Source organism: Hyperoodon ampullatus, assembly GCF_949752795.1.
Source record: "Hyperoodon ampullatus genome assembly, chromosome: 3".
In the NCBI taxonomy this organism is placed as follows: domain Eukaryota; kingdom Metazoa; phylum Chordata; class Mammalia; order Artiodactyla; family Ziphiidae; genus Hyperoodon; species Hyperoodon ampullatus.
This window is the reverse complement of record NC_136916.1, coordinates 10,221,067-10,232,712: the sequence shown is the minus strand read 5'-3', so window position 1 is coordinate 10,232,712 and position 11,646 is coordinate 10,221,067. Positions and strand designations below refer to the sequence as shown.

General features: G+C 45.7%; 1 protein-coding gene across 1 annotated transcript; it reads left to right on the top strand.

The window, feature by feature from the left end:
• Positions 1–5,219: 5,219 nt before the first annotated feature.
• GJD4 (gap junction protein delta 4) lies at positions 5,220–10,659 on the top strand (the record flags this gene model as incomplete). Its single annotated transcript, XM_079699048.1, has 2 exons — positions 5,220–5,283; positions 9,737–10,659. The coding sequence occupies 2 exons, from the start codon at positions 5,220–5,222 to the stop codon at positions 10,657–10,659; spliced, it is 987 nt and encodes a 328-aa protein (XP_079555174.1).
• Between the last annotated feature and the right edge of the window lie 987 nt (positions 10,660–11,646).

Sequence of the window (11,646 nt, the reverse complement as noted above, 5' to 3'; positions counted from 1 at the left end):
AGCTTTTGCACAGCAAAGGAAACCATAAACAAGACGAAAAGACAACCCTCAGAATGGGAGAAAATATTTGCAAATGAAGCAACTGACAAAGGATTAATCTCCAAAACATACAAGCAACTCATGCAGCTCAATATCAATAAAACAAACAACCCAATCCAAAACTGGGCAGAAGACCTAAATAGACATTTCTCCAAAGAAGATATACAGATTGCCAACAAACACATGAAAGAATGCTCAACATCACTAATCATTAGAGAAATGCAAATCAAAACTACAATGAGGTATCATCTCACACCAGTCAGAATGGCCATGATGAAAAAATCTACAAACAATAAATGCTGGAGAGGGTGTGGAGAAAAGGGAACCCTCTTGCACTGTTGGTGGGAATGTAAATTGATACAGCCACTATGGAGAACAGTATGGAGCTTCCTTAAAAAACTAAAAATAGAACTACCATACGACCCAGTAATCCCACTCCTGGGCATATACCCTGAGAAAACCATAATTCAAAAAGAGTCATGTACCAAAATATTCATTGCAGCTCTATTTACAATAGCCAGGACATGGAAGCAACCTAAGTGTCCATCGACAGATGAATGGATAAAGAAGATGTGGCACATATATACAATGGAATATTACTCAGCCATAAAAAGAAACGAAACTGAGGTATTTGTAGTGAGGTGGATGGACCTAGAGACTGTCATACAGAGTGGAGTAAGTCAGAAAGAGAAAAGCAAATACTGTCTGCTAACACATATATATGGAATCTAAAAAAAAAAAAATTGGTCAGAAGAACCTAGGGGCAAGACGGGAATAAAGATGCAGACCTACTAGAGAATGGACTTGAGGGTACAGGGAGGGGGAAGGGTAAGCTGGGACGAAGTGAGAGAGTGGCATGGACATATATACACTACCAAACGTAAGGTAGATAGCTAGTGGGAAGCAGCCGCATAGCACAGGGAGATCAACTCGGTGCTTTGTGACCACCTAGAGCGGTGGGTTAGGGAGGGTGAGAGGGAGGGAGATGCGAGAGGGAAGAGATATGGGGATATATGTATACGTATAGCTGATTCACTTTGTTATAAAGCAGAAACTAACACACCATTGTAAAGCTATTATGCTCCAATAAAGATGTTTAAAAAATAGATATATCCACTCTTTTTTACATTCTTTTCCCATATAGGCCATTACGGAGTATTGAGTAGAGTTCCCTGTGCTATATAGGAGGTCCTTATTAGTTATCTATTTTATATATAGTAGTGTGTATGTCTCAATCCCAATCTTCAGTTTGCATTCTCAAGACTTGACAGAGTTCTTAGGAGGGGCCTCAATACATTTGGAAGGAATGAGTCCTCAGTTCTGTGAAGACAAGAAAACAAGCTCAGATGGGTTAATGTTTGCTCAGGGTCAAACACTGGTATGTGTTTGGAACCAGGTCAGAATCCAGACCCTCTGACCTGGAAGTCTGTAGTCTTTCCCTAACTACCGGCGACTGTTTTGATGAAGAATTTTGAACTGTTTGGATGTGAACTGAAAACAAAAAATCCCCCAGGTGTATCTGTGGCAGGTGCAGCCACCCCATGCTGGATGCCGGGGAACGGCTCCACTGCGTCCCTGGTCCCTGCTCTGCAGGGTGGTCCCACTGCTTCACCCTCGGACCCACATGTTCAGTGAGGGTCCTGAGAGGTTGCACTGTGTCACATGGTGCACACACAGGCCCTGGAAAGGATTGGGGACCATTTAGTAACTTTTGCTACGTAGGCCTGGGTCTGGGCAAATTAGACAAGAGAGTAGGGATTTCGAGGACTCCCTCCCTCCCCTGCCTCAGTCCTGGCTCAGATGTGCCCTCCTTCGCAAGGTTGTCTCTGGCCGCCCTACTACTCCTGGGCATCCTTTACTCCCATCTCCACTTTATTTTCCTCTCCAGCACTTACCACCATCGAATGAGTAATTCACTTTGCTGAAGATACTTCCCTTGTTTACTGTCTGTCCTTTCCACTAGAATGTAAGTTCAACGAGGGCAGCAATTTGTTTCATTCTCTGTGCCGAGAACAGTGCCTGAGACGTGGTAGGTGCTTAGCAAATATGGACTGAACTGTGTTTGTCACACTAGCAATCATATTTTAAAAGGCACCCATAACTCACAGCACATCAATAGTAACAGTAGCGAGTAAGAGGATGCCTCCCTCCTGCCTGGATGGTGAGAACATCTGTTGGATTCCATTTCAGCTGATACCACAGTGTCTTATTCCATTCGGGCTGCTATCACAAAATGCTATACACTAGGTGGTTCAGATACAATAGAAATTCATTTCTCACAGTTCTGGGAGAATAAGCTTTCTCCGGCCTCTTTCAAAAGGGCACTCATTCCATAAATCACCTCCAAAGGTCTCACCTCCGAATATCATCACCTTGGGGGTTGGGATTTCAAAGTTTGAATTTTGAGGGGACACAAACATTCAGACCACAGCGCTCAGGAAGGGTGTTCTGACTTACTGCCCGACACCTGGGAACAAAAAGCAAGCTGGTGGTGGAGACTTGTGTTTTCTTCATCAGGAAAGCCTGATTCTAAGTGACTCTTGGTACCCGGGCATCCCTTCTACCTGTATAGCCAGTCCTGCCCCTCTGCTTAGATTCCAACGGTGTCTTAGAAAGACTTCCATGAAAAAGTTAAAAAAGTACAATTTCAAATACTTGAAGTGCTAACATTGTACTGTGCAGATAATTGAAGTTCTTTCACATTCTGGAGAGTTGAAAACTTTTTTGTACTTTTAATGTTTCATGGCTCAAACATTCTCTGGCCAGGGCAGGGACACCGAATGTCATGTAAGCGCTCTACTGAGGCTGGTGGTCTGAGCTATACCTTTAATTTCAAGATTAGGAAAATAAGGAAAGGGGACTGAGTGGATTTTAAGGTATTTTCTAAATCTGCATGAATCAGCAAGTCTGTGGAGAATGGAATTTGGGGGGGTTTGTATTCCCCATGGGGACCAGTCTGCACTGTCTTGTGGGTGATATGGTTTAGTGGACAGATGCACATCTCAGAAGTCAGTATGGAAAAAGGAAAAAGAAAAGGAAAAGGGGGAAGGCAGAAGTGTCCCTGACTCCTGCTGGGTTTCTTTTCCATTGGGCCGAGTGCAGGACTCCCCTGGATATTCTCTCCACCCCACAGACACGCGAATCAGAGTTCCCCATCGATTCTGGGGTGATTTTATGGAGGGAGAGGTAGTATCTGATGCTTCAGTTACAGCCCCTCTTCTCTGTCCCCATCTTGTTTCTGGCAGCCACAAGGGGTTAGTATTTCCAGGAAAAACAAGATGCCCTCTAGCAGGAGAGAGAGGAAACAAAGGAGAGAGAGGAAGAGAGACAGAATGGGGACCAGGTAGACTTAGAGGAGGGAGGGCAAAGTGATGAAGGAGGGGGAGGGGACTGGCAGCCAGAAGATGCTGTGGGAGCAAAAGGAGAGGCTGAGGGCGGGGACCCAGAGGAGCAGACCCTGAGATGCACCACCAGCCACTCCCACGCGTAATTCTTTATATCTTAAAACCATTTTCATGCCTATGATCTCACTTTGCATGTCACAGCCACTCTGTCTAGGTAAAAGGCACTTTTTTTTTTCTACTTCACTGATGAGAAAACTGAGGCACGAAAAGCCCTAGTGATTTGCTCAAGGTCTCAACATTCTAATTCAATCCCCGTGCAGAATAGGCTATTTATATCATACAGCAAAATTCAGTCATTGCTTTCCTGGTCTTTCCATTTTTAAGCCAATAACCTGAACGGTCTATTAGGAAGTGAAGATATTTTCCTTTATTTTATACTTGAACCCTTGAAACAAGTACTTCAAAATTTTAATGTGACTACAATCTCTCTAAATTTCATTGTTCGTGTCAAAGCGTTTGACTAAAATATAGCAAAACTACTGTTCCTTTCAAGGGGGTCAAAATGTTTTCTGTGGGTGGAAACGTCCTGTGCATGAAGATGAAAGCATCTTTGTTGTACTCTTCCTTGGGGACTCTTTCTAGGGTTATTACTAAAGTCAAGAATAGATCAGAAATGGAGAAAAGGTAGGATATCAAGAATAGCTTTCATGGAAAATTGAAATCATTCCTTTTAAAGTTCACAAATTCCACTCTGAGGATAGACCCCCAGCCTTGCAGGATGGGCTCTTCCCAGATAGAAAGGTGGCAGCCACGAGAGGATTTTGATACAACTGTGATTGATGTCAGCAGGTCCAGATGGTGATATTTTATGACAAATTTAATGGACATTTGTTAAGCTGATTAAATGGCACCAGCCCTGGGCTCGATGGGGCCGGGAGATACAAAAGGAGGACATCATCTATGAAGGTCTTTGGGGCCAGCTAGGGACGGAAATGCCACTGATTCGAGTTTTGCACACCCTCTGCATGCTAGGTGCTCTTAACACCATCATTTCATGTCTGTCTCCCACAAACCCCACTGCAAGACAAGGCTATCGGGAGATTCAGTGACTCCTGGTGACCAGGTGGCTGCCCCCAGTTTTGCATCCAGGTCCTTTGTCTCTGAGTGAAGGACTCTCGTCACTAAGCCAGACAGGAGGCAGCTACGGAATGACTGTGTCACAGCCTAACGCTGGGGCACGCATCCCAGGTGCAGATTCCTGCTGGCGCCCGTGGTATAGGAATTCAGAGTTGAGGACAAGATCCTCTGGGGCTCGAGTTATGGTGGGTTATGCTTCATAGAAGAGACGAAATATGGACATTTTAGCGCTTCTTTCAGCAGTGAAGAAGTGGGTGTGGAAATGTTTTCAAGGAGGAAACGCCTTTTTTAATAGAGACTTGGCTGGTTAACAGAACTTTTCTTTCTTGGGATGAACGTCATCACTTCTCTTATATCCTGAAGCATCAGCTCTCCTGGTGGAGACACGTGAGCACTGCCAAGGGCCTGGAATGTCCCAAGAGGGTAAGAATAGCCGCGATGAGAGACGGCTGCTTCTGGCCTCTGGTCACTGCAGTTGTCAGGAAGGCTTTGCCTCACACGGCTCGGGACCGTCTCCATTGGAGACAGAAGAACGACCTTGTGCTCCTGGGCTTGAATCTTCCCTTTTGTATCTCCAGCTCTCACCTGGGAGTCTTTCATAGCTAAGATACATTTTTCCCTGCAAAGATTTCCCACCTCCTTGGAGAACACAGGCTCTGGAAGTCTCTAGCCACCTTGAGTCTGTGACCCCCTGAAAGCATGGGCCAGCTGGACCTGCTGGGGTTCCTCGTCATCACCCTAAACTGCAACGTGACCATGGTGGGTGAGTAGCGCCAAGCCCTGCAGAACACTGGTTCTGCCTTGGGTCACTTTTCCTGGCCCTCCCCCATGAGTAAGGCCTGCCTATCCCTAGAGGACAGGGAGCCAGGGCTCAAGCTTTCCTCTAATTCTCCATTATTTAAGGAGGCTCCCCCATCCTTTAAGGACGTTTTGGGAGTGAGCGATGTTTCTCTCAAGGGGAGTCTTTTTGCTGACATTGGGGGCTGAGCAGATGGGAGGGGTATCTTTGTGTGACTCTTCTCTGGCTACATTAAGGAAAAGGAACAATACAGTCAAAGAGAAATTCATGCCTTGAGTAAGCTTTCTTTTTCGTCTTTTTAGGGTTTATCCTTGAAGCTCCATTTGTAAAGATTAGTAAGTTCTCTGTGCACTTTAAACCAAATCCCAATTTTAGTTAATTTTTATTTTTTTGACAAAGAAAGTAATACATTTTCTGATTTTGGTGCAGCCAAGTTAACTTTTCAGAGAGGTATGGGTATCCTAGTAAAGGGGATTGAGAAAAGGATTAAAATATGTCTGTGAAGTGGTTGATATTTTTCTTCCTCATTGCTTTTTATTTTTTTTTATTTTTTTTTTTTTTGAAAAAGACACAGATTTTTTATTGGTTGAATGTTCAATATATCCAAAGAGCTGACAGAAAAATAAATGCAATTCACTTTTTCCACCTCAGGCAGATAAAGGCTTGTTTTATCGAACACTGGATCTATACAATTGCAGAGGCCACTGTGTACAGACAAGAGATGGAGAGCTTTAGTTGTTGGTCTCATTCCTCGTGATCTCCTCCTGCTTGGCTTGGAGTTGCTCTCAGAGTGCTTCCCTGATCTTAGACCTCAGTCTGGTCAGCCAGCTGCATCTTGCTGGGCTTGTCTGTTTTCAGCTTGTGGCAGTGTTCTGTGAGAATCCACTTGTTTTTTTTTTTTTTTTTTTTTTTTTTAAGTCCATCTTGTTTAATGTATCATTTAAAGCTTGTGTTTCCTTATTTATTTTCATTTTGGATGATCTGTCCATTGGTGAAAGTGGGGTGTTAAAGTCCCCTACTATGATTGTGTTACTGTCGATTTCTCCTTTTATGGCTGTTAGTGTTTGCCTTATGTATTGAGGTGCTCCTATGTTGGGTGCATAAATATTTACAATTGTTATATCTTCTTCTTGGATCGATCCCTTGATCATTATGTAGTGTCCTTCTTTGTCTCTTCTAGTAGTCTTTATTTTAAAGTCTATTTTGTCTGATATGAGAATTGCTACTCCAGCTTTCTTTTGGTTTCCATTTGCATGGAATATCTTTTTCCATCCCCTTACTTTCAGTCTGTATGTGTCTCTAGGTCTGAAGTGGGTCTCTTGTAGACAGCATATATATGGGTCTTGTTTTTGTATCCATTCAGCCAATCTGTGTCTTTTGGTGGGAGCGTTTAGTCCATTTACATTTAAGGTAATTATCGATATGTATGTTCCTATTCCCATTTTCTTAATTGTTTTGGGTTCGTTATTGTAGGTCTTTTCCTTCTGTTGTGTTTCTTGCCTAGAGAAGTTCCTTTAGCATTTGTTGTAAAGCTGGTTTGGTGGTGCTGAACTCTCTCAGCTTTTGCTTGTCTGTAAACGTTTTAATTTCTCCATCAAATCTGAATGAGATCCTTGCTGGGTAGAGTAATCTTGGTTGCAGGTTTCTCTCCTTCATCACTTTAATTATGTCCTGCCACTCCCTTCTGGCTTGTAGAGTTTCTGCTGAGAGATCAGCTGTTATCCTGATGGGGATTCCCTTGTGTGTTATTTGTTGTTTTTGCCTTGCTGCTTTTAATATGATTTCTTTGTGTTTAATTTTTGACAGTTTGATTAATATGTGTCTTGGCGTATTTCTCCTTGGATTTATTCTGTATGGGACTCTCTGTGCTTCTTGGACTTGATTAACTATTTCCTTTCCCATATTAGGGAAGTTTTCAACTATAATCTCTTCAAATATTTTCTCAGTCCCTTTCTTTTTCTCTTCTTCTTCTGGAACCCCTATAATTCGAATGTTGGTGCGTTTAATGTTGTCCCAGAGGTCTCTGATATTGTCCTCTGTTCTTTTCATTCTTTTCTCTTTATTTTGCTCTGCATTAGTTATTTCCACTATTTTATCTTCCACCTCACTTATCCGTTCTTCTGCCTCAGTTATTCTGCTATTGATCCCATCTAGAGTATTTTTCATTTCATTTATTGTGTTTTTAATCGATGCTTGATTCATCTTTAGTTCTACTAGGTCCTTGTTAACTGTTTCTTGCATTTTGTCTATTCTATTTCCAAGATTTTGGATCATCTTTACTATCATTATTCTGAATTCTTTTTCAGATAGACTGCCTATTACCTCTTCATTTGTTAGGTCTGGTGGGTTTTTATCTTGCTCCTTCTCCTGCTGTGTGTTTTTCTGTCTTCTCATTTTGCTTATGTTACTGTGTTTGGGGTCTCCTTTTTGCCGGCTGCAGGTTCGTAGTTCCTGTTGTTTTTGGTGTCTGTCCCCAGTGGCTAAGGTTGGTTTAGTGGGTTGTGTAGGTTTCCTGGTCGAGGGGACTAGTGCCTGTGTTCTGGTGGATGAGGCTGGATCTTGTCTTTCTGGTGGGCAGGTCCACGTCTGGTGGTGTGTTTTGGGGTGTCTGCAGACTTTTTATGATTTTAGGCCACCTCTCTGCTAATGGGTGGCGTTGTGTTCCTGTCTTGCTAGTTGTTTGGCATAGGGTGTCCAGCACTGTAGCTTGCTGGTCGTTGAGTGAAGCTGGGTGCTGGTGTTGAGATGGAGATCTCTGGAAGATTTTCGCCGTTTGATATTATGTGGAGCTGGGAGGTCTCTTGTGGACCAGTGTCCTGAAGTTGGCTCTCCCACCTCAGAGGCACAGTACTGACTCCTGGCTCCTCAATTTGGGATGATTTGTTGTCTATTCATGTATTCCACAGATGCAGGGTACATCAAGTTGATTGTGGAGCTTTAATCCGCTGCTTCTGAGGCTGCTGGGAGAGGTTTCCCTTTCTCTTCTTTGTTCTCACAGCTCCCGGGTCTCAGCTTTGGATTTGGCCCCGCCTCTGCGTGTAGGTCGCAGGAGGGCGTCTGTTCTTCGCTCAGACCCTCATTGCTTTTTAGACGAAGCCAACTTGGTTTTAAAAGTTTGAGTTAATGACTTTATCACATAATGGTCACACAGTCCTTGAGTTGAACTGCCTTCATTTATAAGAGTTTAGTTTTTCTGATGTCAGGTGGTGATTTCTGTATCTCATCACAAAACAGAATATTTACAAATTATTTTGACTGGGTCTTCAACACACTCCAAAATAGTTGACTCATGAAATGAAAATAGGACTTGGAAGTTTATTTTGATTTCTATGTTAGCCTCATTTATTCATGATAAATTGAAGAAAGACAAACTTCAATTCATAATAGCTGGAATAGGGGGGGAAGGAGTTCTGAATTATTGAAGAGTCTAAAAAACTGAATGTTCTTCAAGAAATTCGATTTCAAGGGCTACAGAGCAACATGAAAGGGCTACAGAGCCCACCAATTACATTAAGATCGTGTGGACTCTTACCATAGAGAAAACTCACTGAAATTAGTAGCTTGTATTTGCTACACACAGTTATAGGAATGCACTAACATCCTTGAAAAAGTTCACTATTTTTAAGAGGAAGACTTTATTTACATCCACCCAATTTTCTTTCTAGAACTTTCAGCCCAAACTCTGAACTAGCCGACCTAGATTAAACATTTTAGTATCCATGCTTCTTTAAATCTGCCAATTTCAAAGCATTTTACAAACACGCACAGGCATACCTCGTTTTATGGTGCTTCTCAGATACTGCATTTTTTTTTTTAACAGTTGAAGGTTTGTGGCAACCCTGCCTCAAGCAAGTGTATTGGCGCCATTTTTCCTACAGCATTTGCTCACTTCATGTCTGTGTGTCACATTTTGGTAATTCTCACAATATTTCCAACTTTTTCATTGTTATTACATTTATTCTGATGATCGGTGATCTTTGATGTTACTACCACCAGTGGCTGAAGGCTCAGAGGATGGTTAGCAATTTTTAGCAACAAAGTATTTTTTACTTAAGGTATGTGCATTGTTTTTTATCATGCTATTGCATGCTTAATAGACCAAGGTATAGTGGAAACATAGCTTTTATGTGCACTGGGAAACCAAAAGATCCGTGTGACTCGCTTTTTGGGGGGTGGTCTGGACCTGAACCCGCCGTATCTCCGAGGTGTGCCTAGTTGAACACACTGTCCGACACCTTGTAAGTGCTCATTAGACATTCGTCCAATGAGCTAACAGGCTGATACTGTTGCTGTGACTAAAACACATGCGTACACACTTAGTTCTCCAGGCTCAGCACCAGTAAAGGTTTAAAACTGTTGCTGGGAGGAGATGTGTTTGTATGGCTGTGATGGTGCCCTTCCGGTTTCCTCTTTCCAGGGAAGATCTGGCTTATCTTCATGGTGCTGCTGAGGATGGGGGTGCTCATCCTGGCCGGGTCGCCGGTCTACCAGGATGAGCAGGAGAGGTTCGTGTGCAATACTCTGCAGCCCGGATGCGCCAACGTTTGCTACGACATCTTCGCCCCCGTGTCCCACCTGCGGTTCTGGCTGATCCAGAGCGTGTCTGTTCTCCTTCCATCCGCGGTCTTCAGTGTCTACGTGCTGCACAAAGGAGCCGAGCTGGCGGCACGTGGATCCCGCTGGCTGGATGATGACTCGGAGGACCACGACGGCCCTGAACGGACCCCGGGGGCCAGGCGCTGCCTGCCGGTGCCAGACTTCTCCTCGGGCTACGTGGTCCACCTCTGCCTCCGGACCCTGACGGAGGCAGCTTTCGGTGCCCTGCATTACCTCCTCTTCGGATTCTTGGTCCCCAAGAGATTCTCGTGCACGCACCCTCCTTGCACCAGTGTGGTGGACTGTTACGTCTCTCGGCCCACGGAGAAGTCCATCCTGATGCTTTTCGTCTGGGCGGTCTGCGCGCTGTCCTTGTTGCTCAGTGTCGCCGACCTGGTCTGCAGCGTGCGCTGGGAGACGCGCAGGCGACACGGCGGGGCCCGGAGGAGGCCATGTCAAGGGGCGGGGAGTGCGGCGCGGGAGGGACACGGGGCGCACGAGGGACGTGGGGCGCGCGCTCGCCGGGGCCTGCGGACTGGAGGGCAGGGCGCGTACAGCCCCGCAGCGGAGCCCACCGAGCCGGGGCACCCGGAGCTGCCAGGGGAGGACGAGAGCGACGCGCTGTCCTCAGCCAGCAACCAGCCGCGCGGGGCCGGGCCGGGAGCAGCGGCCCCGGGGTGGGAGGAGCGCCCCTGCGCGCCAAGCGCCGCGCTCCCGGGCCCCAGCAAGTCCGAGTGGGTGTGAGCGGCCGGCGTCCCGCCCCGGGAGCGCGGCGACCAGGACCGAGAACATCGACCCGCAGAAAGGTGAGCTGGCGGGACAGACCGACTTCCCGAGAGGCTCCGGTGCAGCGCAGCAGGGATTTAATGTAGATGAAGCCTTCTGGGGAACCCTGCACTTGGCGTTCAAATGCGGATGGAAGCTCCAAGGATTAACCGGCGAGCCTCAGGTCCATGAGTTTGTCGCACTCCAGTTCTGTTGTCTTATTTTACCGCAGTATGGGCTTGAAAAGCACGTTCTTTGGATTTACAGAGCTCATGAATATTTTAATGTTTTCGGGTGAATTATTTTGACGGTTTGTTGTTGTTGTTTGTTTTGGTTTGTTTTTCTGCTTATTCAAAAAGGGCATCTGTTATGCACGTCATCCATAGAGGGATATTAGTTTAACTTCTCCAAACCCCTTTAATAAAATTAATGCTGATTGCGTTGCCATATCACACTTCCTACTTCACTGTGTTAAAGGAGAAACCACAAATGCAGGAAATATGACTAAAAACTTTGGGGTCTTTTGGGGGGCATCTTGGGTTGTTATTGCATGTGGGTGTGAGGTGCACAGGATGAAGGGTGGCCGCTGGCTTGCTTTACTGTCGCTGGGCTGTTGGCTGGGTGGCTGTCCTCACTGAGCAGAGGGGGGCACTCTGGCTGCTGCTGACAGGCCTAGAGTTGCCACATGGCTTCCAGTCCCGGCTCTGTGTCCTTGAGACAGTCATACAGTGCGGGCTGCCCTGAGGGGGGAGCTTCATGTCCCAGGGGAGCAGATGTGGAATGCTGCGGGTGTTCCAGCCTTGTGGTCTGTGCTGATGCTCTGGGGGTGGGGGTACCCTAGAGTCACAACAGTCTCACCTCTCAGGGGAGCCCCTGTGCTCTCCTCCGCTTGCCCTGGTTTCGGTCCAGGTGCTGTCCAGTTGGAGCGTGAGTCTGTTAGAGCTTCCGTGCTGCCTTCAGCTGCCA